Below are 24430 nucleotides of genomic sequence, written 5' to 3'. Positions count from 1 at the left end.
CTCTGCTACCCTACTAGGCCCCAGCCTCAAAAGCACAGGAAAGTAAAGGGATTAAAGCACTAGGGATAACTGAGAATGCCAGACTTGTATGAAGAAACTTGCTTAATTTAATGTTTAGCATTATTACAAAGAAATAATCTATGAGCTCTATCTCTGTATCATTTCTCTTCTCTCCTTCTCCTCAATCATAAATGTTTAGGAAAAATAAACTTTTTCCTTTCTCCCATTTAGGCTTATATTAAAATTTACCAAGGAGAGGAGCTACCTCATCCAAAATCTATGCTGCAGGTATTTTATTTTTCTTTCAAAAAATCTGATAGATGATGTGTATTAAGTTCTCTGCAATTGAAGATCATGACTGCTGTGGGTCTGAAACTCCTGCACGCAGAGCTGTAGTTCTTGAAGGAGCTGTGTACTTTGAAAGCCATCTGAACTGCATAGCCTGTGTACATGTTTGTGTCTTCCATCAGTTCCGTCTACCAAATGGAACAGGACTTTTGTAGGACTTGGGGGTTTTTTTAAGCTTCCTGTGTCACTTCATTAAGACATGACTGTTCTGGGTGATTTCTCATCCTTCAAGGAACCAAATCTTTAGACTTTTGGGGGAGTTCAGAAAACTCATCACAATGAAACAAAGGCTGCTATCGTTTCCTCTACTTAGCATGCCATAAATATGGCTGGGAGAGACAGAAGATGACATCTTGCAGCATTAGGTAGAATAACTGTCCCTGATATGACACAGGTTGAAAATAATCTTAAATTCTTATAAATTCTGACATGAGAACTGCACATATATATTGCAGAAATAATACCAGTTTGCTTCTTTCCTCACAGGTAGTGATGTATCAGGGTTAACACTTAATAGTTTAGTGATCCTTATTTGCTTATTAACAGTAGAGCATTCAGAAGAGATTGCTCATGATGCAAAGCCTTGTATAAGCACATGGGAGTTTGTCTGCAGCTGTACTAGAAAGCTGAAGAGAACATTCTAGTCAGTAATCTGTTTTAATGTATATACTCACTTTTTTTACATACTTTTTTTTAATGTATATCACTAACTTTCACTTGTTTTTGTGGGGCATTTTTCTGGCAAACTGAAGCTTTGGAGGTTGTGGGGGTGTGTATGTAACTAGCTGGTAATGCTGTGATGATACATGGTGCTCAATGTTTTCTAGGCAACAGCTGAGGCGAACAATCTTGCTGCTGTGGCAGGAGCAAAAGACTTGTACAGTAAAGGCATGGAGCAGGTATGATGACACCACTTCTTCTAACTGCCTGCGTGCACATACAGGCCTTCAGTTTTAATGTTATACTTGGTGTTGGTTGTGAGCGTGTTAATGGAGGAAAGTAGCTCCGGGCCAGTACTTGTGTGTTTTCTGCACTCTGCTCTGAGGTCTGTTGCAGCAAAACCAGGATTCTTTGAGACAGAAATTGCTGGGGAGGTATGGGAATGGGCATGTTTGTAAGATACCACCTGTTAGTTCCCCCTGCTGCTCTTGGACAGACATCTTAAAATCCTGTGACATGAAATGGGCAAACAGGTGAAGAGACATTTGGTGTGCAAGGGTGGAGTTCTAGTATTATAGTCTCATGCTTCTGAATTGTGGTCATTCATTCTGTAAAATGCAAGGATTAAATTTTTTGTAAATTTAAAAAAAAAACCCTCTTGAAATATAAGAATTATCTTGTCTGAAAAAGCTGTATATGTAACTTCCTACTTGCTTCTTCTTGAAGACAGTGAGTTATACCACTCCAAGCTGAATGTCTGGATGGACTTTGTACTTCAATGTAGTGTTATGCAAGGTTTTATCATAGCAAATTCTGAAAACAATTACATGTCTCATAAAGCTTAACCAGGACTATGCTTATTGTGAAACTCTACAACTAGAAAAGACCAGTAGGTGCGATAACATGCTACAAACATAGCTCCCTAGTAACTAGGCTAATTCTGGTCTTAATTGCTGAAGTAGCTTTCCATTTTGAAATTAGAGTAAGGCCTAATGCTAGTGGCAGACTAGCCAGTTCCAGTTAGGCTGTTTTGAGAATGCTCTGCTGGTGTAGAGGGACTCCTTTGTTTCCATTTTGGAAAATCTCTTGAAATAGTAAATGCGTTTTTTTATAATAAATGCCAAGTATGCCTTCCTACCTTGAATCTTCAATGGCTGTTGAGATACTGTAGTTGTAAGGTGTCTTACTTGGGGCAAGGAATAAACAGGAACAGATGTTCTCTTAAACAACCTTTGTTTCCATAGTAATGTTCCTCAGTACTGTATATTTTTATATCACTGTAGAGATACACTCAAATGTCTGAATTGTTTTTTATCCAGATGTCTCAGATTATGTTCTTAATGTGACACAGCTCTGAAATTTCTATTTTTAGGAACAGAAGTGGGAACTCCTTGGATTTAAGACTGGATTATGTAAAGATAGTTCTTACTGTAGCTTCTGAGTTCTACTCATGAACCAAAGCCCTTCTTTGAGCGTGCATAACCAAAATACCGTCCCCCCAATGACCTTAAATGTAAGGAACAACAGGTGCAGTCACACAGAGTATAAGAAAACAGTGGCAGTTATTTGTGTGGTGGTCTTGATGCATCAGCAGCTCCTAGTGTATAACACTCTGGGCAATGTGAAAAGTTTTGGAGAATGAGACTGGTAGCTGTTTTCTAGGGAGTTTTGCCAAATGTGGAGGACTTCAATATGGAAGAAGAAGCAGAAAGGTGCTTGTTAAACTTGAGCAAGGGGCAGAGTTGGGGTGTCAGGATCTTGACAGTGAAGTTTGCCTTGAAGCTAGCCAGTGAAGCCATGCATACACTGAGAAAGTGATCTCCTATGTGTGCTGCTGAAGGGATAGCAGCAGGAGAAAGTTAAAGTTGTTCCTGCACTCAAGACATGAGATGACAAGCACTGTGGTAAGACTACCTTGAGGCAGGAGAGGCAAGGCTGTTGTTTGATGTCATATGGAAAGAATCTTCAGTTTTTAGACATAGTCCAACTGTGAGGGTCTGGAAGAGTTGGAGCTGATCTGCCATATGTATGTCTCTGATGGCCTAGGTAATCTCTAATCATAGTCCTCCAGAGGTCAGAAATCAGTCTTACAGAGTAGAAGTCCTTGGAGTCTAACCATTTTCATACCCATGCTGATTCAGGGAGAGGAAGGTGGTGAATGTCCACATCATGGGTATCGGAGTCCATGGTCTCATCCCTTCAGCAGAAACATACTCTCACAAGTTGGTCAGAATCAAGCATAGAGGACAGTCTAGGGAAGAACAGGCTAAAAATGTCAGCTGCTAGTTCTTGTTAATTTATATCACCTGGTAAGTTCCATGGAGCCTGCTAGTGGCAGCAATAACCTTGTTGAGTGGGCAAAATCTACCCTGTTTGTCCAAGTTCTGCACTGACCCTCTCACTGAGATGGGTGAGCAGGAGTAAAAAGCTGAGGGGAGGGCTTGTGGCCTTCAGAGTTCTCCTTAACCTTCCTCAAGCCAAGCTTTCTCTGCCTCCTGGTGTTCCTTCACTTCACATTTTCATAACAGGAATGTACCTGTGGCTGATGTCCTGTCCTTCTGGGCTTGCCCAAAGGGAACGGTTGAAAGGATGATGAGTTCAGTCACATGCTATAGCTCTGTATGTGATTAGACAGATAAGGCTCTTGCTGTGCCATGATGCAAAGTACCTTTAGCTGCTTCACTTGAGAGAGGACTCTAGAGCCAAGAAAGCTGCAGGAGGTAGCCTGATGCTGGCTTTAGAGGGGGGCAGTAAGGAGCAGGTTTACTTTCTGTACAGCAGAAGATACTCAGGATGTGATGACTTCGTCTCTGATTGCTCTAACAGGTTTGTGGGGGAGATAAGCCTTACATTGCCCCATCGGACCTTGAGCGGAAGCACCGGGATTTCAGAGAGTCAGCTGTCAGACAGTTCTGCTCGGTGAAGAAGATGGGAGGGGAGGAGTTCTGTCAGCGCTACCAGGAACAGCTCGAAGAGGAAATCGACGAGATCTATGCAAACTTTGTGAAGCACAATGATGGCAAAAACATCTTTTATGCTGCTCGTACACCAGCCACTCTATTTGCAGTCATGTTTGCCATGTATTTAACCTCAGGACTGACTGGGTTCCTTGGTATGAACTCCATAGCTACCCTGTGTAATCTTGTGCTGGGGATGGCTCTTATATCGTTTTGTACTTGGGCATACGTTAAGTACTCTGGGGAATTCAGAGAAGTTGGAACAGCCATTGATCAGATCGCTGAAGCTATTTGGGAACAGGTTGGTATCTGTTTTTAACACAAAATCTTCCTTTCCTGAGCAGACATATCAAACAGTTTCTGTTCAGTGCTGTGAGTGTAAAGCTATCTAGAGTTAATGGAGAAAATGCTAGTGCTGCCAAAGGGAAAATCAGCTCAGAAGTGTGACTGTTCTCTTCAGTAAGAGATGCTGCACACACAGAATGTTAAATAAGCTTAGGATATTATCAAAGGCCTTACTAGGTGCTTGGATGGTAAAGAGTGGAGGAACTCTTTAAAAATCTTGTTACCTGAAGCAAGGAATTCTGCTTCTAAAGGTGTGTTTAAAGTGATAAACTAGCCCTGTGGATGTGGTGGATAAAATATCTCAGGTGGTGCAAGAAATGGGGAAGGCAAAACACTGCTGCCCTCCCTCACCTCACCTGGTGGTGTGACACTGGAGGGCTAATTAGGCTGATGACTTGCAGCAACTGCTACATGAGGTTGTACAGCAAGTTTCTTCCTTCAGGAGGACTTGTGTTGTCTGTGACAACTTCAGTTGGTGCAACTGCTTTTTCAAGAAATACTTGCCAGACAGACTAATTCCTGAAAGAAAAGACAACACGAGTGTAAGAGTACCAAAGCTGGAGGAGAAAGCTTTCTGTACAGAGAATTTGGTGCCTGAATCCAGTTGACACAGCTGTGTCAGTAAAGTCAATGTAGAGAATTTCTGACCAACTCTTACAAGTAGTGTTTGGAGCATTCCGAGTAGCTATGTCCAGTGCCAGCAGAAGGGAAATGCTTTGGTGCTGTTGTTACTAGAAATAAAAGGCTCACTACCTGGGATAACATTAAAATGGGTCCTACAAGATGTGAGCAAATAAGTAACTGGAGCCTTCTATACAGAGGCTCTCTTCCACATCTGAAAAATTACTCTGTTCAAGGCAGATCATAGGCAGTGGTACACGAGACCTATCTGAGCAACCAGGTAAGGTTATGAGTTACACTGGAGCAGAAAAAGAGGATTTCTAATAATAGGAGGGAAATGAGCATCAAGGTGCTAAATTTTGAGTTACACCCCTAACTCGTGATTAAAATTGAGGCTCTTCTGTACCACCATAGCTTCTTGCTTTGGAGCTTGGGGCTGAAGAGCACTGCAAGAAAAGTGGAAGGTATCAGTTCTACTTGTAGCACTTGCTGAGTGCAGCTGCTGCTGTAGGATACCTAGAGCACGTAAGGCTTGATTTGACTGTTGACCTTCCCTGGAAGGGGAGGAACTTGGCTTATGCTAGCAGGAGCTGGCCTTTTGTGGGCTAGAGGAAGGTGGTCTCTAAAAGAGCTTGCTGGTGGTGTTACTTCAGCATCAATAATATGTGCACCAATAACATGCAAAGCAGCTACAGGTCCTTTCTAAGTCACTCTGATTATATACCATGTTCTTGCTATTGATTTTTCTGAATCTCTGCCTTTTTTTTCCTTCCTTGCTTCAGAGGAATCCCAGGAAGGTGAGAAGTTACTGGCAATCAGTTTCTGTTTCTGAACTTAAGATTAACTTTTTCTGCTGCCTTCCAAGAGACGCTTTTCCTAACAGCTGAATTCATATTTTAGGTGTTTTCCAAACTCTTTGAAGTCCTTAGACGCCGAACAATTCGCCGTGCTCTTACATCAGTGCCACGACAGCGACTCTCATCCAACAATAACAAGAAGAAAAACTAGCCAGTATTTTTAACTTTCTTTCTGTATCTGAAGTGTTCACACTTACACATATAGGACAATAAGCTGGACCGTCTGGGCCGGTCTGCATAAATGCTGTAACCATACCAGACTGCTGCATATAGGGTATGGAATTGCACATCCATCTTCTAGGAACTGTAAAGTGGTTTGACTTCAGTGAAATACTGCTGTATAGGAGGGATATCACTTGTGTTTATAGCATGTTACTGATTTAACCTCACTACTGTAGCAGCAAAACTCATTTCTCTTTCAGTTCATGCCAGTTTGTGTCAGACTTCAGCATTCTAAGTTTTTTTCATTATTTCAAGTCTCATCTCTTTGTGTGGTTTTGTATTTTATTTTCCTTGGTTACCTCATTTTTTTTTTCTTTTGCACATTTCTCATTCCACAGGTGTTGAAGCCTATGAGTGATAATTTGATGGAGGATCATATGAGGCAGTCTGTAAAAAACTCTATCAAAGCAGGCCTGACCGAGCAGGTGTCTCACCATGCCAGACTAAAGACAGACTGACAGTTCATCTCCTCTTCAACTCTGCCCTCTCATCCTATACATGCTTGCTGTACCATGAGAACTCAATTTAAAAAAAAATAAAATAAAAAAAAAACCAAAGTTTACAATCAACTGTAGAAGTAGTTTAGTGTGACTGGCTTCACAGATTGCTGTGAAGACTGCTTCTTACCTGGGAAGAGTAAGTTTGTCAGTGCTCTGCTTGTAAGACAAACTGGTGCCATGAAGACCGCTGGGGGTGGGAGGGAAGGTGTCTGTTTTACATATAGTCCTGGTGAACTGTGCACGTGTATGTTTGGGGGGGTGTCAGGGGGAGGGATCTTCCCCCAGTGTTTGAGTTGATGCAGTCTCTGGCTTACGCTGGGAATCTGTCCTCTGCAGGAGGTAATTTCAGGGAAGTATTATGACCAGACCCACATATGGTATGCTCTCACCAAATGTACCCAGCTCCACATCCTCTCGCCACCTCTAATGAGTGTTTGTGTGTGTCGAGTGTATCAAGTCGGTGAAGCCATTAGAGCCACTACAGTACAATATGTATCTTGCTTTATTGCCTTTTATACCAGTGTTACACAAATGCATGTACTGGTTCCTCACGCTGCTGACGGCAGAACTGACTTGTGAGGGAGGCAGTGGGTCAGAGCATATAGTGTCTTGCCTTGAACTTGCAGACCTGGTCCCAAGGGAGGTGCATATCAGAACTGAGCTGTCTTTTTCTGCAGTTTAGCCTTCATGTATATAATATTGCCATTAATTCTACTGGGGGAGAAATTCCATCCAAAAACGTTGCCTACAGCTACCAAGCAATGAGTTAGGATTGTCTGTACAGTGTGTTTAGTTTTTATTTTTTAAGAAATCACAGATAGGGCATGTATATGAAATATAAATATATAAATACAATTTTGTATCAAAGTTTTGTAGTTTATGGCAAAACCTGGTTCTGTGGTAGCTAAGTGCAGTCCCTGTAAAGGAATGTTTGTGGCTCATGTAAATGTGTGAATGCATCAACAATTTGAAGTTTTTTGATATATTTGTGATATTTACCTGCCTTGAGCACTGCAATCTCTCACCCCCTTGGGAAAATCAATGGGAATGTTTGTTGTGAAACTCTTGTCTTCTGTTGCATTTTAAAGTTATTTCCTGTAATTTATTTTCAGTACATGATTAAAATCAGTTGTGTATATATGAAATGAAATTCGTGCTTATTTTTAAAAGATGTTCAAGTATGTATTCTACTACATAAACTGTCAAATACTTATCCTGATGATTATATGAACAAATTGTCTATTGTATTTCATAGCTTTCAATTGAAGCTGATGTTCCTCTCATGCTTGTCTCAGAAAGATGACATCTGTCTAGCTCATATCCCCTTCCTCTATAGGAAAACTTTCTAGTATTCTAAAGCACGCTTCTTGACTTGTGGAGTTGCTTGTCAGCTTCTGCCCTCCAACTGTATCATTCTGAAATCTTGTTACTGGCTCTATTTTCACTCTTGACTAAGGTCTTTTCAGATGTGTGGAGTGTAAAGGCAGCTAAATAATTAACTGCTGTAGTTTCAGCTGGAAGTGACTGTGTGAAATAGCTGGGTTTTTTTGCATTCCTAAATGGTAACAATTTCCATCAACATTTGAGCTTCATCACTCTCCCCTCTCTTGAGTGAGGGAAATCACCTGTCTAGGACTAAAGCAATTGCACTGTGACTTTTGTACCATAAAGAACTGCTGGGGAGTGGTGGTTACCTGCCCTCTGGAGATGAGGGCTCAGCTCCAGGTGAATGATGCTGAAGATGAGGTAGGAATGTCACATTTTATGATATCTTCTCTCAAACTGTACAGATTAAATACAGTTATTTAAACAATTCAATGCTTTGGTGATGAATCTCTTTATTAGTCAAATGCCTAGAGTCACATATGGGAGGGCTATGCTTGCCTTTGCTTGTGTTCTCTGCGAAGGTATGAGTCAGATATGAGGCTGTGCCATGCCCTGCAGTGATGGTGAGAGCAGAATTCTGTCCAGGATGTGGACAGTGAAGCTGTAAGACTTTATTGAGACTCTGAAATGGGGGCTGTAGGGGGAGAGTTCCTGAACACTGTGCCAAGGAGTTGCAGAATTAATGCAGAAAAACCCCCCAACTTTGTGGGAAGGATCAAAGTCAGGAAAAGGGAGGGGCCAAGGTGATTTTTTGGGAGGAGCAAGTGTGGGAAGTAGAGGATTAAGAGGATAAAAGGGGCTGGTCATGTGGCAACAGGTTGCTGGTTGGTGTTCATGTCTGTCCTGTTTTCTATGTTAACTCCGTTTCTCACCCTCTTCCTGGGAGAGAGGACTTGCAGGAGAACACTTCTGCGTGCATGGAGGTCTAGGTGCCAGCAACTGGAGTGGGACCTTGGGTCACAGAGGCTGTTATGTTTGAAGCACCAGCAAACTGGAGACTGGGAGTGAGTGGAAAGCAAGTACCAGCAACTGCAGAGTGAGCCTGTCTGTCAGTGTATGAGTATCAAGCCAGACTTAGCCAAGTGAGGGACCTGGGAGCCACGTATTGAAGCAGCCCTATTTGCTGGGTTGGGTACGCATCTATTTCTGCATGAAGCAACTAGAGGGACCAGGAGGCCTAGGCAAGCTGTTGGGGGGGTCTGGGGTTCAACTGGGACCTATTTGTATGTGTGTGCCTCCCTCTATGGGAGGCAGCTAGAAACAAGAGGCTCCAAGGGCCAGTTACAGGATTGACTTGTGCCTGAAGGCCAGTTACTGAGGGCATCTGCAGTGGGTGTGTGCAAGGGTGGGCAGAACCAGCAACCGGTGGGGGGCTGTGGGCCATGGTCCACATGCCAGCTACTGGAGCAGACTGGTGATCCAGAGGCCAGCTACTAGATGAACTGAGCCTCCCTGCCAAGTTACTGGAGGGACCCACAGCTTGTGTCTGTGTGTATTTCCCACTAACAGCCCTTCATCCTGATCAGCCAGAGAGGGACAGGATAAGGGTATTGGTGCTGTTTGTGCCAGTGCTGAATGTTGCCCTGTATGTGTGGCATGAACACGTGTTGTGTGCTGGCTCAGCCTTGCCGCTGGTTGCACACTGGGGGGCATGAAGCTGTAGGAGCCTCACCTCTATTGGGCAACCCTTACAATTAGTATTCTTAGTAAAGTAAGGTTAGTATTTCTCAACTTTTGCCTGTGTACTGTTAAGAACATCAGGCTTGTGCACAGAACAGGTACAAGGGAACAGAGGAACTTTAGTGGAATACACGGGGGTGTAAAGGAGATACTCACTTTCTCTCTCTACCTGGGGCTACTCTGCTACTGACTTGGGAAAGGAGCTCTGAGAGCTGTTCCAGTTTTGTGCCAACTGGTGGTACACTAAGGCCTTGCTTCCCCCATCCTCCCCAAGCAAGCAAAAATCAATTTAACAGAAAAAGCATAGAGTAACTTACCCCACACCAGCAGTAGAGTTCTGGCTAACTCTTGTCTCAGAAAGGATACAGCAGAGCTAGGTAGGAAAGCTATGGCAGATACTACAGCTGGCAAAGTACAGCATAATGCTGGTTAGGAGAGATGACTGGGAAGATGTAACAACCTACAGAATCAGAAAGGGGTGGAGAAGGCAACAAGATAAAAGATACTTGCTCTTATTTTTTATTTCAGGAAATGCTGATTAAAATGTACTTCTCCAGCTAGCATCAACTTAAAATGGCACTCATCCTCACAGGTGCCTGCTCAGGTCCCTGGGTTCCTTGGGAAGGGAAATATTCACCAGAGCAATGTGTTTTCTGGCTCCAGAAAGGCATAAACAACAGGAAATTTCTTTCCTGGCTATCTTGTAACTCAATTTTCTTAGAGCAGGCTAGGGCCAGGCCACAGATTTTTCCTGTAGAGGGCTGACTGTTAAACTCAAGTTAAGGAAACTAAAAAGTACATCAGGTAGCATGGCACAGCGACAACAAAAGCGGGGAGAGAAGGAAGCCCTGTATTTTATGAACCTAGATATACTGAGTGTCAAATGTTTTTTTTCAATTGTGCTAGCCAAGTATGGCAGTATCTCAAAACTCCCTGCCTGTTACTATCTTGGGTTAAAGTAATTAAGCACAGGTTATGGTAAAACTTCCTTTTTTTTTTATTGAAAAATTTGGGTGGGAGTAAAGACATTATTTACACAAGTTCCCAAGTGCAGCTCAACTCAAGAACATACGATCAGCAGTATGATAAAAGGTTGTGGGTCCAAAACAGAATTATGGAGGCTACTACATAGTATGAGTACAACTCCATGGTAAACACAGACCTTCAGATAAGATCAGCAACTGAAACGAGAGAAAAATGAGAGAACATAAGTATGCACTGACTGTGCTGAGAACCACAGCCCAGCAGTACAGCACCCCTACTGCTGTTCCCAGGTTCTTTCCCAGTAGAAGCAAAGATGGGTCAGGCTTGGGAATGAGGCACGTGGCAAAACAAAGGATCTGGCATTTCTCTTTTAGATGCAGCACACCAGTTCCCGACTGAAGGAGGGCAGCAGCCTTGCTGGGGCTGGCTTGCACTCACCATTCATAGGCATCTCATCTATCTGGGTGGAGTAGTACTGCTCAATGTCTCGCAGGATGCGGATGTCATCATTCTTCACAAAGTTGATTGCTACACCTTTTCGGCCATATCTGCCTGACCGGCCAATTCTGCAGAGGCAGAAGGAAAGAGAGAATGGAGCCACCTTGGGGAAGGGTAATCCAGCCACACTCCCCCAGGTGAAGGCCAAGCTTACCTGTGTATGTAGAGTTCTCTGTTGTTGGGTAAGTCATAGTTAATGATCAGGGACACTTGAGGCACATCCAGGCCTCTAGCCCAAACATCTGTTGAAATAAGGACTCGGCTGCAAAGAGAAGGGGATGGTTACAACTGTTCCACCCCACTGAGGTAGGTGTGAGAGCTGAGTTGTACTCTCCAGCACAGGGCATCCCCTGCTATTCTGCGCTCCTCCCTCCCCACATCTCCTTGATGCTGCAAGGGAAGCTGTTCTGTGCAGCATCATCAAACTTCAGTGAAGACAGATAGTACTGAAGCAGCTTTGATCTTTCAGAAAGAATATGATGCTCCTAAGAGTTTAAAATAGAGACCAGAGCCCAAATATTTTTCTTCCTTGACATATTTTAAATGCAGCAACTCCCAACCTCTTCAGCAAAATAAACCAGACTAATTCTATGCCCGCAAGTATGAGCATCCCTCCTTGGAAAGTGGCAATCTCCCAACCCTGTGACACCACAGGAGACAGATGGGAATCAGAGCTCTTCTTAATTTGAGCTCAACAAGGCCTTCAGAGAGGAGAGGTTTTATGGGTTTCTGAGGCCTGTTCCTTTCAGATGCTAGAAGAAATCCTGCCCTGAGGTAGCAATGCTGTAAGCAACAACGTTTAAGGCATTTACCTTGCGCCAGATCTGAACTCTTTCATAATGGACTCTCTCTCCTTCTGTGGCATGTCCCCGTGCATGGATGAAACTGTGAAGTTGGCTTCTCTCATCTTCTCTGTGAGCCAGTCTACCTGTGCATACAGCCAAGCAGCCTGGGTTAGCTCTTTGCTCAGGACAGCCGAATGCACTAGCTGTACTTGGAGAATGTTTGCAGAGACATATGCTGGTAAGGACTGAGACACTTTAGCAAGCATTCTGGAGCTAAAGGAAGTAAATAATCCTTACAAAGCATTAGCTAAATGATACAGGGCTCCACAAGCCCTGAAAGGAAAGGAATTAAGGGCATTTATTCAGAAAGTGTGGTTTCGTTTCACAGATTATAAACAATTAGAAGAATAAGCACATTCTTACTTCATCAGTTCTGCTTCTCTATAAGGGCAACTAACTATATCAGGTCTGCCTACAACCAGTTGTTTAAGCTAGGCACATCCCAAAGACAAATGTTTAACCTCTGTTCTTACTAAACTATTCCCAAACGGGGAAACAACCAGACCTCTTAACTGGGTTTGTCCTAGCATTCTCCTCCAAGTCACCCTCTGAAAGTAACATGCCCATCTTTGGCTGCTGTACCTTTCTCTTGGTGTTACAGAAGATGACAGCCTGGGTGATTGTGAGTGTGTCGTAGAGATCGCACAAGGTGTCAAACTTCCATTCTTCCCTCTCCACAGCCACAAAAAACTGCTTGATTCCTTCAAGGGTCAGCTCATCACTGCAGGGAAGAACAACAGCTATACCACACCACAAGTAGGTGAATATATACAATGCAGTTAGAAGGGCTCGGTGTGCCTCAGCAGAGATCGTGCCTCTGCGCTGTGGGTTGCTGGGTCTATACACAAGTCAAAGTTGTTGTAGGAAGTCCCTGGAGAAGTCTGCTCCAAGCAGGGCCTCCAACGCGACACATGCAACAGAGAGTAGAACTCCCGGGGCACCCTCTCTGCTCTAGGCAGACAGCTTTAAAGCAAATCATTTCTGTTCTCATCGTTTTTACATTCAAGCTTCTTGACAAGAGACTGAAAAAATGTAAATGGGGCAGCGTAAGGGATCAGGCAAGAGGGAGGTTCCTCCTGTGAGCTTGCCTACACTTACTCCTCTTGACTCCCGCTGAGTTCCAGTGCGTGAGGACCTGTGACACCACCAGACACAAGCTACACTTCCAATGGCATTCAGGATCAGTCAGCTAAAGGCTTTTTTAACTTGCTATATAATAGCAAATTAATGGAGAAGGCCTACAAAAATCCTCTGGAGGAGCACAGGAATTGGGTAGGTGTGAAACATGAATTTCCAGGAGAAGAAACTGCTATACATGGGGAGGATGAAGGGGTGGGGGGCAGTCAGGCTGAGCAGCAGTAAACAGGACTGGACAAGGATAAAGTCAGAGAGACAAGTTGGCCTCTGCTGGAAAACAGGACATGAGAACGTCTGCAAACACCCAGACAAACTACAATGGTGAGAAGGAATGTGAGAGAGACTGCATGTTTAAATCAGTTAATACTGTGAACTGCCCAGAGCTGGACCAACCCAAAGAGCTCCTCTTCTTTCCACAGAAACTCACTCACCGTTTCACCAAGATGCGAATGGGGTCTGTCATGAATTTGTTGGTCATCTCTAGAATTTCATGAGGCAAAGTGGCACTGATCAGAACCACTTGTGTAGCTGGAGGCAAGTATCTATACACATCATAAATCTGCTCCTTAAAACCTAAAAAGCAAATCAAGTAGCACGGAACAGTTAACACATCTTTCTCTTGAATATCCTACTCTTTCACAATTTGATTTGGAATTCAGTATTGGGCCTATGCTATGAGATGAACATTAATGAGTGAATCAGTAACTCAAAGCCGGTGTCACATACCGCTCATCTCTTCCTAATTTTCCCAAACCCACTAATGTGGCTGTGGAACACAGTAAAGTATGAAAGGCAGTGCTCAAGAATTTATAACTATTGAAAAAGACACTACAACTAAATCAGACAAGACTTATTCAGTAGTTTAACCTGTTACAGCCTATAATTAACTATAATTGTCTAACTTTGACAAAACCAATTGTTTTTAGAATCATAGAATCATTTAGGTTGGAAAAGACCTTTAAGATCATCCAGTCCAACCATTAACCTACACTACCAAGTCCACACTAAACCAATCAAGGGTACACTAGACTAAACCATGTCCCGAAGTGCCACGTCTACCTGTTTTTTGAACGTTTCCAGGGATGGTGACTCCACCACCTCTCTGGGCAGCCTGTTCCAATGCTTGACTACCCTTTCCGTAAAGAAATTTTTCCTAATATCCAATCTAAACCTCCCCTGGTGCAGCTTGAGCCCCTTTCCTCTTGTCCTATTGCTAACTACGTGGGAGAAGAGACCAACACCCACCTCACTACAACCTCCTTTCAGGTAGTTGTAGAGAGCAGTAAGGTCTCCCCTCAGCCTCCTCTTCTACAGGCTAAACAACCCCAGTTCCCTCAGCCGCTCCTCGTAAGACTTGCTCTCTGGACCCTTCACCAGCTTTGTTGCCCTTCTCTGTATACGATCCAGCACCTCAATGTCCTTCTTGTAGTGAGGGGCCCAAAACTGGACACAGTATTCCAGGTGCAGCCTCACCAGTGCCGAGTACAGGGGAACAATCACCTCCCTGCTCCTGCTGGCCACACTATTCCTGATACAAGCCAGGATGCTCTTGGCCGCCTTGGCCACCTGGGCACACTGCTGGCTCATGTTCAGCCAGCTGTCTGCCAACACCCCCAGGTCCTTTTCAGCCAGGCAGCTTTCCAGCCACTCTTCCCCAAGCCTGTAGCACTGCATGGGGTTGTTGTGCCCGAAGTGCAGGACCTGGCACTTGGCTTTGTTGAACCTCATACAGTTGGCCTCAGCCCATCGGTCCAGCCTGTCCAGGTCCCTCTGCAGGGCCATCCTACCCTCCAGCAGATCGACACTCCCACCCAGTTTGGTGTCATCTGCAAACTTACTGAGAGGCACTCAATCCCCTCATCCAGATCACTGATAAAGATATTAAACAAGCCTGGCCTCAAAACAGAGCCCTGGGAAACACCGCTCATGACTGGCCACCAACTGGACTTAACTCCATTCACCACTACTCTCTGGGCTCTTTTAGAAGCGGGACTGCCAGCTGGGACACCTTAGAATCTCAAAGAGGTGAGAGTGAAGGAAGTAAAAGGGAGACAAATATTTTACCTTTATTGAGCATTTCATCTGCTTCATCCAAAACCAGCATTTTGATGGCACGAGTCCTTAAACTTCGACGACGAATCATATCTGTAAGATTTCACTTTGTAAGATGAAAAAGCTCTGAAAGCAAGCACGCCTACACTGCTCCCAGCCGCTGTCAGGGCATTTCCGTGGATGAGGGAGAGGCACTTCCCCTGTTGCCAACAGAGACTGGTGTTTGGTGACGGAAGGCACATCCAAGGGCCACAGCATGCCCACTGCGCCCTAGTGGGACATCTCTGCAGCCCAGCTAAGGGAGCACTGACTGCAGGGAAGCTCTGAGAGTCCAAGCTGTGGGATGCTATTTGCTAACTGCACAGGACAGGTGACCCAGTCTCCCACAGTAACTGCAGATGGATGTGAGAAATACAAAATGCTACATAAACTTTTCATCAACAGATTGGGCAAATCCACACCCTGTTTGAAAGAGCACATGGCTTTGTGTAACCCCTTAATACTATGATAGAAAAGTATTTGGTATTAGTGTGCTGTTCAAAGCCAGCCCAGTTCAGCAGCTGCTCAGTTGTTGGGTTTTTTTTTTTTGCTTGTGGAGCTATATGCTCTCCCAGTGACAGGTACTTGTGTAAGAAAGTACTGCCTGTTTCTCAGAGATCCAGAAGATGTGAGCTTAGAATGCTAACACTGTGGTAACTGCCATGAACCGTAAATATAAAAATCTTTGCGCAATGAAACCAGAAAGTACCGGCTGCAAGTACACCTGATTTAAAAAAGAGAGAGCGATGGCCAGTACACAGAAAATGTGGCCCTAACTTTGACATTCAGACAGACCCAGCTCCTATCTCCTCCGAGATTCTGAAGTATTTCCTGGGACTGTAACATTTTCTGCTTAAAAAATACTCTTCCTTCCCATGCCACCATATAGAGAAACACTTCAATAATGAAAAGCAAAATATAAACAGAGAAAATCCAAATACTATCCCCTGTTGATTTCTCTCTAGTCTTTTCCAGCTATTACTATAGTACGTTGTTACCTTGTTATACTTCACATTAATGGTGTCACCATAAACGTAACTTTCATGCTATTTCACATCTAAGTGCACAAAAGTTGCAGGAGGTTCCCATGGCTCAGCTTAGGTCTGAACCTGGAGGTGATATAGCCTCCCACATCTCCTTACCAAACACACGGCCTGGAGTACCAGCCACAACATGCTGCCCATAATCCAGTTTTCGGATATCTTCACCCACGTTAGTCCCTCCAATGCAGGCGTGACACTGGACATTCATGTAGTCTCCCAGAGCAAGAAGACCCTGTGTTAATACAAAGGAATGGCTTAATTAACTGAGCTCTCATGAAGTTTGTATTTGTGAAGGGATGCAGGTCTACACACCTGCAGAGTGGTTTTTTTTAGAGATGTAAGCAGAAGCAGTTAGAGGGATTTTTTAACGTCTGTTACCCAAACCTCCTCAACGGCGGGCTTTCAAACCCTGAGACTGCAGTTCCCCAGGGATTACAACTGCTTTAAAAGTGCTGTCCTTAAAAATTCAGTTAGGAATGTGTAAAACCTTAGACCGCTAGCCAATGTGGTCATGTAAGCAAGAACAGATACAATGCAGATGAGCAAAACAGCCCTTTATCAGAATTTCTTACTCCTTTCAGGAACAGAAAGAAAAAGCAGAAGCCGTGCTTTGAGGTCTGCTGGGGAACACCTGAGAATCGGCCCCAGGCCTTGTGAGTGCTTTACAGATGGCGATTTAAATGCTCCTACCTTCTGAATCTGTACAGCCAGCTCCCGAGTTGGTGCCAAGATCAATGCCTGGGTCTCGCGAACCTGATTAAAACAGGTGATCACATGGAAGTTAATCACAGGCCAGATACCATCCAAGCATAACAGATTATTACAGATCCCACAATATTCTGAAGTGTCACATCTGAAGGATTAACTGTAGAATTTTGTGCTAAAACCTAGTATTTTCAAGGGTCAGTACACCCAGAAAGCTGCTCTCACACAGACCATTTACACAGCAGCAGCCTCTTACTTTTGACAAGACATCACTTAAGCAGTTCTTTGATAGCTCCTTTTTCATTCCAACCTAGTTTCTGAAAACAATTATAAAAGTGTGTACTTTTCTTGCAAAAGAATATAAACAAATTTAAATAATTTCAATTTCATATGTTCAGTTCAGATAAAAACCTTGCATTGCACAAGGATTCCAAGATAACATTTTAAAGTGCAACATTTGAAAAATATTATGAGCACTTTACAGAAATGAAGCATAAAGCTGACCTTTTCATTTTGAACATGCAACATTTATTTTTATGTCCCCAGGCAGTGACAGCTGAATAACAATCTAAGCTTTACTTAAGAAGATACTGGCCCACAGAAAATCATCATTCAACAGCATCTACACATTCAAGTTATACTTAAAGAACAACTGGATAGACACAATACCCCTGACTAGAACAAAAGCAAACATTTGCCAGTCAAAAAATCTAAGTTTAATTCTGTGCAATGTGCGCCAACTGTTCAGACAGGTTGTTGTTATGACTGTTTGAGGACAATTCTGCCTGCTGAGAGATTAATTTAGCCCTCTAGTAAGTACGTGAAAGAGATCAGCTGTTAAAGCCAACTTTATAGTTACAAGAGTTTGTCTGAACTTATTTTGCCAAGGTGGGTTTAACAGTTAAATTGTTACAGAGTAGAGTCTGCTGAAATTTTTAGTCAGAAATTTGTCTGAGGTTCACTACTCATAATTAAAAGATTTCAATGTAAAGCTTCATTTATTCACTCTAAAAACAAAGGCTTTTATGATGAAGACGCTACCGATTTAGTTAAAAAACATTCTTAGCATGTGCTATGAAATTACCTGTATATCCAGGCACTGCAGAACAGAGATGGAGAATGTTGCCGTCTTCCCTGTTCCTGACTGTGACCTGAGAAACAGATGTTTAGTGAATACTCTGGATGTCTGGACAAACAATATAGGCAATTTCAGTATATTCCATCCCTCTGCTCTTCGCCATTCCTTCACTGCAAAGAAGTCAATATTGCCAACAGCGTATCTGACAGTTTTGTTATGACCACAGCGTGATCTGCAGACAAGCAGCTTTGAGAATTGCAATATCAGGGATAGAGCACTCCGTTGCAGGGTCTCCAGCTCTGGCATGTTTATTCCTCATCAGACCAGCATTTTAACTTCCTGGAATTTGTCGCACATAATTTTTTTTTTCTTTTAAAGTAAATGGTAGATAAGCCAATACAATTTGGAAGGCTAGCAATTCCCACTAGTGTCCTAGAAAGGATGTTTTTCAATGAGATCCATACGCTTGTCTCTAGAAACATAACAGATTTTCTTCAGCTTACTTTTTCCCTTGATTCAGACTGCAGTTGTCTCTATACTTCTCTGGCTTTGCTGTAAAACATTCCCAAGAGACTCAGGGCCCTATTCACTGAGAACACACAATATCTGGGCTGAATCTTTATTAGCGACATACCTAAACCTAGTCTTGACATTAACAACTCCTAGGAGCACAATCTATGTGCAAGTTAGCCAATTTCACCCCGTATCACTCGTGATGCGATTTCCCTAATCCCGCCAAGCAGCAGCCGAGGATCACGGGTGCCAGATCTCGCTTCCAGGCTCAGGCAGCGAGTGTGACCGGCACCCCCCGCCCCGGGCCCGCAGCCTCCTCAGGGCACACGCGCCTCCCACCCACGGGCAGGCCGCGCCCTCGCCGGCAGCCGCACTTACTGGGCGATCACGTCTCTCCCCTTGATGATCTGCTTGATGGCTCTCTGCTGGATGGCCGAAGGCTTCTCAAAACCTGCGGAGGTGGCCGTTACCGTCAGCGGCGGCGCGGCAGCCCCGGAACCGAGCAGGCGGCGGCTACACCGCGCAGGCGCGCCGCGCCACATCCGGGCGCCGCCACCAACGACGACCCTCCCCCCGCTTTCTCCCTTCCCTCTCCCCCTCGCTGCCGCCCCGCCGCACACCGTAGGCGTAGATGCCGCGCAGCAGGTCCTCCCGCAGCCCCATGGTGTCGAAGGTGGGCGTCACGTCCACCTCCTCGCTCGTCTCGAACTCCACCTTCGTCATGTCCTCCTCCTTCATCAGCCGCTTCCGCGCCGAGCCGCCCGTCCCGCCGGATCCCGCCGACCCCGACATGGCTGAAGCCTTCCCTCTCCCGCCGCTCGCCCCTCACGCACCGGCGATGGCGCCGCCGCCGCCGCCGCGCACCGAGAAACCGCGCCGCTGCGCATGCGCGGGGGTGTGGGCGGCAAGACGTGCGCGGCAAGACGTGCGCGGCGTGCGCATGCGCGGAGGGAAGTGGGCGGGGCGTGCGCATGCGCGGCGGCGGGGTGAGTGAGGGTCGGGGATGGCGGGGCCGCTAGGCTTTGGTCACCGCAGGCCCTTGGAACTCCCCCCCTCGGCGCCCAAGGGCCTGCGCAAGCGTTGGGGGAGCATCCATGCCACCCCTCCAGCCGAGGCGCGGCACGCAGCCTGCAGATAGCTGCGTCTCTACAGAGTGTCTTGTGGGCTGGCTACCGTCACCGCCGCCTGCGTGGCCTCTTCGCTTCGTGTGAGGCTGTAAATCCTTAAAACACCTCGAAAAGGGAGATGGAGTTTATGCATGGAGAACGCGGGTTTGGTTCCTTGCTTAATGTGTTGCTTGAAGATGAGGTGGATGGGCCCTCATCTCTGGTTGCATGGTGACGCGCCCCCCTTGGAAAACCATAAGTGCTGATGTCTGTATGTACAGCCTGTCTTTCCTGTGTAAAAGCATAGTGTCCAGACCCAGGAACACCCCAGGCAATTTGCAGGGGGAGTATGGGCTGGCTGTGCCACCATATTGCCTCTTCTGCAAGCCCAGGGGTGTCAAACGGGGGTTGATTTGGAAACCTGAGCTCAGACCAGGCAGTTGAACAAGATTTAGTTCTCAACAGAGACCAGAGGAGAAGGACCCATGCTTTGCTCTGCCTTTCATCAGTTGATGCCCTCTCCATGTCCCTGTCCATGTCATCCAAGCAGCTGGGATCCAGTTTTCACAGAGCTGGATCTCTGGGTTTGCTTTTGGGGCAGAGGGTTTCGATGTGGGCATGCTGCACCCCCTTATCCTCCATTCCCATCTAGGATTTCAGCAGGATTTGCATCTTCCATTTTTCCCCTTTTTCTCCTCCTGCAATGTTTTTTTCATCCTTGAACAGAGGGCAGATTGATCTGTCTACTGAACTAACCCTTAAACTTTTGTGGGAAAATGGGCTCTCCTGCTTGGCAGGGCACTCTTCTGAGTCCTGAACTAAAGTGTTTGACATGGTAAAATGAAGTTGTTAAAAAAACACAAAACATTTCCAGTCCTAGCATGTCTGAAGGTGCCTGAGTGAGTCAAGCTGAGTGCTTCACATGGGTTGTTCCCATTCTGGTTGTGAGAAGACATGTCAGGAGCTGCATGTTTGAGCAGAGCCGGCAGGTTTGGGGTATGTGACCCCTGCCCTGGGGCAGACTGTGACTGATGCTTTTTCCTCATTTTTCTTATTACAGAGCCTGAAAACAACGAGGCTGAAAGTGATAAAGCTCTTGTGAACGTGACACCAGAGGCATAAGGTGTGATGGCCTCCCTCCTCCCTGTGTGTGATGTATTGACAAGCCATTAGGAGAGGACATGGTACAGATCCTCTGGGATTTGGGGGGGAATGTAGGAGGGTGACATAGTGCTAACATACCTGGATTGAGTTTGTGACAGGGGAGTCATGCTGCTTGGTCCCTGTCATCCTTGTTTCAGTGACATTGGCTGTGCTCTTTCATTGTCCGTACAGGGATGAATGCAGATACAGGGGGCTTGGTCCTCACAGTACTGTTTCCACAAATAGTTGTGGGGAGGCTGTTTTTAGGATGGCTGATGTGTGCTGTGTTTTCATCCGGAAGCCTGACCTAGCCTGCAGCTCCCGGCGCGTGCCCAGCCCTTCCTTGGACATGGCTGAGGCTCAAGTCCAGGCCCTCCCAGAAGAGGTAGGCAGAGGAGGCGAGGCTTTCCTCAGACAGCATTTGGCTGAAGGAGCTGAGGAAGGAGGTGAGCAGGGAAAGGCTGTGAGCTGGCTTGTTGAGAGAGGGATGGGCAGTGAGTTCTGAGCACTGAATCTGTAGAGTCAAAGGAAGTGACTGTCAAAAGTAAGCTTTGCCTCCCCTAGACTACAGGCTCTGGTCCTGAGCTGGCGTACCCCAGCACGGCTGCATTTCTTTGGGGACACAGATGGCTTCCCTGGGGGAGGAGCTGGTCTGTAGTGTCTGACCGAGGCAGGGTTAGGTGGGAAGGGAACTCTGGGGGCATCTGGGCTAATCCTCCTCATAGCAGGGCTGACTTTCAAGCCAGACCAAGTTGCTCAGGGCTTGTCTAGTCTAGGTTTGAGTATCTTCCAGGATGGAGACCCCACAGCTTCTCTGGGCCTGTCCCAGGGCTGCAGTGTGCTCAGGAGGAAGCATTTTTGCCTTATGGGTAGTCAAGGTTTCCCTTGTTGCGGCTTGTTCCTGTTGCATTTTGTCCTTTTGCTGTGTGTCTCTGCAAATAGCCTGCCATTTCCAAAATGAAATTACAGGGCAACTGTATCTCTTCAGAGTAGGCATGGGACCTCAATCCCCCTTCTCTTCCAAAACTGAAGCAGGATTCAAGTAGATTTTATACCTGTCCACATCCACTACTGGGGCTAACATTTCAGACTTTGTGGAAAAGAGTTTATTCCTTTGTGTGTGCATGGAAATAGAGCAGCATTAATTTTCAGAAAGAGTTTTTTAATTGTGTTCCATTTGCACTGTAAAAAAGATGGGGTTTATTTTAAGAAGCTGTTTGGATGCTTCGAGCTGTGTTCCTGCAGCTGCTGAGCTTCTCTTCTCTGGTACTCATTTCTTAGGAACTCAAAGATTTATTCACTGAACTGGAGAAGGATGGAGATGGAAGGGTGAGCTTTGAGGAGCTGCAGTTTGGCTTGTTCAGCCACATGACCACCTTTTTCCAAGGTGTGTCAATGTCTCTCAAGCAGCCAAGACTGTCAGCCCTTCATGGGGTGAACTGAAAAGCAGAAAGATTTCTTTGTAAAAAGGATCCTTGTTGATGGCCTTGATCTGCAGGTCCTTGGAGGTGATTTCCATTAACTTTGGATAAGGAACCATAAGTCATTGCCAGTTCCGTACACAGGACAGTTCATTTGTGTTTGCTGTTTCTACAATGTCCTGCAGGGAATCCAGACACAAATCCAGCTGTCACACTTAGAAAGGTTTCCCCATCCAATTCCCCACAAAAAAGGAGGCTAAAGAATGGGTTCTACTGAGAATGATCCAGGCCAAGAGGTTTTGTTTCACAAGGGAGTGATTTAATAGGCATTAGTTAGGCATCTGAGGGGGGTTTACTTGGTTTTCCACTTGTCAGTCTGTTTTTGGGTATAGTCTGGACTTCACCCACTGCATGGTGACTGAAGGGCTCCCTTGGGAGCTGCCTGAGTAGAAGCAAACCCTGTGCAGGTGGAGTGGGATGGTAATACAGAACAGCAGAGGGCTGTCAAGCCTCATCTTTTTACGGAGGGAGAAGGATGCGTATCCTAGCAAAGGGGAAAGATCACCCCAATTCATTGGCTTCAGAAGTGCTGACATCTCTGCACCTCTTGTGACTCAGGTTGTCCCCTTTTTAGTGCATGGAGCAAGCTTCATCACATTTTCTTTCTCTGATGTAAAATACTTCTTTCTCCTCAGTGCTTTTAATTCCAAGGACTGGCAAGGCATTTGCAAATGCTTTTGAAGTAACTGCACTTTAATGCACTAAGGTGGAAGTGAATAGCTCGTTACCCTGACAGCCAGGACAACTCAGGATCCTGAGCAAAACAACTCAAAAAAAAAAAAAACCCAAAAAAACCCAAAAAGGAAAAAAGAAGAAAAGAATTGTGTCAGGTTCTTTTGGCTTAAGACTTAACAGTTCTCTGAGGATAGGCTTCCTCCAAACCTGGTGTGAAATCAGTGCTCTTGGAGATGTTACTGGTTCTGTATCAGCTTTCTAGGTTCTGCTTTTTGGTTCAGCTTGGCTGAATCTCATTTACCTTTGAAGCTGACCTCAACCTAATCTTAGCTTCTAGATCAAACAAAATGTTGGCTGGCAGTCCCCATATGACAGTTTTCACAAGACCCTCTGATGCTATATAACTTTCCACGTTGGTCTTTCTGTGGATACTGAGTTTTCATGGGTTAGTAAGGAGACCAGAGTGCATGGTCTGTACCTGCCATCCCACTCCTTGTGGCTGCCTTAAGGTCAGCTCAGGCCATCTCCCTCCTGGCAGCTCGGGGTTGTTTTCAGAACGTTCTCCAATGTTGATGGGGTCCCTAGAGTTTCCTTTCAGGATCAAAAGCTGTCAGTTTTTCTCTGTCAATTTTGTCCCACTGACTTACCTCCACTCCTTTTTTCCTCAGCGTCAGAGGAGAGTGCTCAGGGAAGCAGTCCGCTTTTCTGGCCAAGCTGCGTGGGCCAGCATCTCTTCTCCAGCATTGGTAGCAGCGCTAGATTTGCCAAGCCTGAACTTGTCATTGCCATCTGAGCCCTGGAAGAACTTAGAGGAGATCGTCGAGGTCTCTGCTGCTGCTTTGTCCGGTGGTGGTGGGTGAAGTGAGCAGCAAGGCCTTTCAGCAAGCAGCTTTCCAGGGTGGAAGAAGCGCTTGCAGTCAGGTTCATGATGGGGTGGCAGGGTTTGGCCACCCCAGGGCTGGGAAAAATCTGGGGTGGCTGTGATCTAAGCCTGTCTGTGAGATGGGGACGGATCTCTGAAAGATGGGAGGGTGGTCAGGTGGTGTAACAACAGAAGTCCTCTTGGCACTGTTAGAACAGGGAGAAAGTGATTTCAGTCTGTGCTGTCCTTGCAGAGGCTGAGTAGCAGCACGGAGGAGCAGGTGAGCCTGGCAGAGCTGCCTGCAGGTTTGGACAACACACTCATGGTCCCCAGGAGCAGGCTTCAGCATGCAGCCGTCACCTCCTACGGATACAAACTGCAGTGCCTCAGGTAAGGGTGCTGCTCCCTGTGAGGAGGGCCCTTCTGTGGGGTGTGTGAGGTGTCTCTTAATGCACTGCTTGCTGTGCCTGCAGGATCCAGGTGAGGCAGATTGCTGGGGAGAGGGACAAGGTGAGGCTGGACTTGGAGAAAGCGGAGAGACACTGCCTGCAGCTTCGCAGGGAGTTGGACGAGCAGTACGTCGCTCTGGAGCACACCCAGAGCAAGCTCAAGTAGGAGAGGTCCTTTTGCTGGGGCAGGGAAAATGGTTTTCCTGTGGGTGCCCACAGCCACTCCCTCCTGTCCCAGTCTCCC

At 45.7% G+C, this 24430-nt stretch overlaps 3 protein-coding genes across 4 annotated transcripts in view; 2 read left to right on the top strand and 1 right to left on the bottom strand.

The window, feature by feature from the left end:
* The window catches only part of ATL2 (atlastin GTPase 2), a 42444-nt gene extending 35549 nt beyond the window's left edge, over positions 1-6895 (top strand). The window contains exons 10-14 of one of the 2 annotated variants that reach the window (XM_075707060.1): positions 232-288; positions 1176-1247; positions 3835-4266; positions 5714-5728; positions 5832-6322. In XM_075707060.1, the coding sequence (XP_075563175.1) occupies positions 232-288; positions 1176-1247; positions 3835-4266; positions 5714-5728; positions 5832-5939 (684 nt within the window). In that variant the 3' untranslated portion in view covers positions 5940-6322. Of the gene's footprint in view, positions 1-231; positions 289-1175; positions 1248-3834; positions 4267-5713; positions 5729-5831; positions 6323-6348 lie in introns of those variants that run through there. The other variant, XM_075707061.1, reaches the window with a different exon arrangement.
* Positions 6896-10555: 3660 nt separating this feature from the next.
* On the bottom strand, positions 10556-19262 carry EIF4A3 (eukaryotic translation initiation factor 4A3). Its single transcript, XM_075706850.1, has 12 exons — positions 19091-19262; positions 18849-18921; positions 17964-18030; positions 16865-16927; positions 16274-16406; positions 15105-15185; positions 13472-13613; positions 12486-12624; positions 11871-11986; positions 11213-11320; positions 10999-11126; positions 10556-10757 (listed from the first exon to the last, which is right to left on the bottom strand). The coding sequence occupies exons 1-12, from the start codon at positions 19260-19262 to the stop codon at positions 10741-10743; spliced, it is 1239 nt and encodes a 412-aa protein (XP_075562965.1). The 3' UTR covers positions 10556-10740.
* A 46-nt stretch (positions 19263-19308) lies between these two features.
* LOC142593203 (uncharacterized) lies at positions 19309-24364 on the top strand. The gene is made up of 5 exons (XM_075706873.1): positions 19309-19456; positions 20637-20692; positions 23544-23699; positions 23991-24127; positions 24211-24364. Exons 1-5 carry the CDS (start codon positions 19309-19311, stop codon positions 24350-24352), a joined length of 639 nt encoding a protein of 212 aa, XP_075562988.1. The 3' UTR covers positions 24353-24364.
* The last annotated feature ends 66 nt before the right edge of the window (positions 24365-24430 follow it).

Source organism: Pelecanus crispus, chromosome 3 (assembly GCF_030463565.1).
Source record: "Pelecanus crispus isolate bPelCri1 chromosome 3, bPelCri1.pri, whole genome shotgun sequence".
Taxonomy (NCBI): domain Eukaryota; kingdom Metazoa; phylum Chordata; class Aves; order Pelecaniformes; family Pelecanidae; genus Pelecanus; species Pelecanus crispus.
This window is presented reverse-complemented; position numbering and strand designations above follow the sequence as displayed.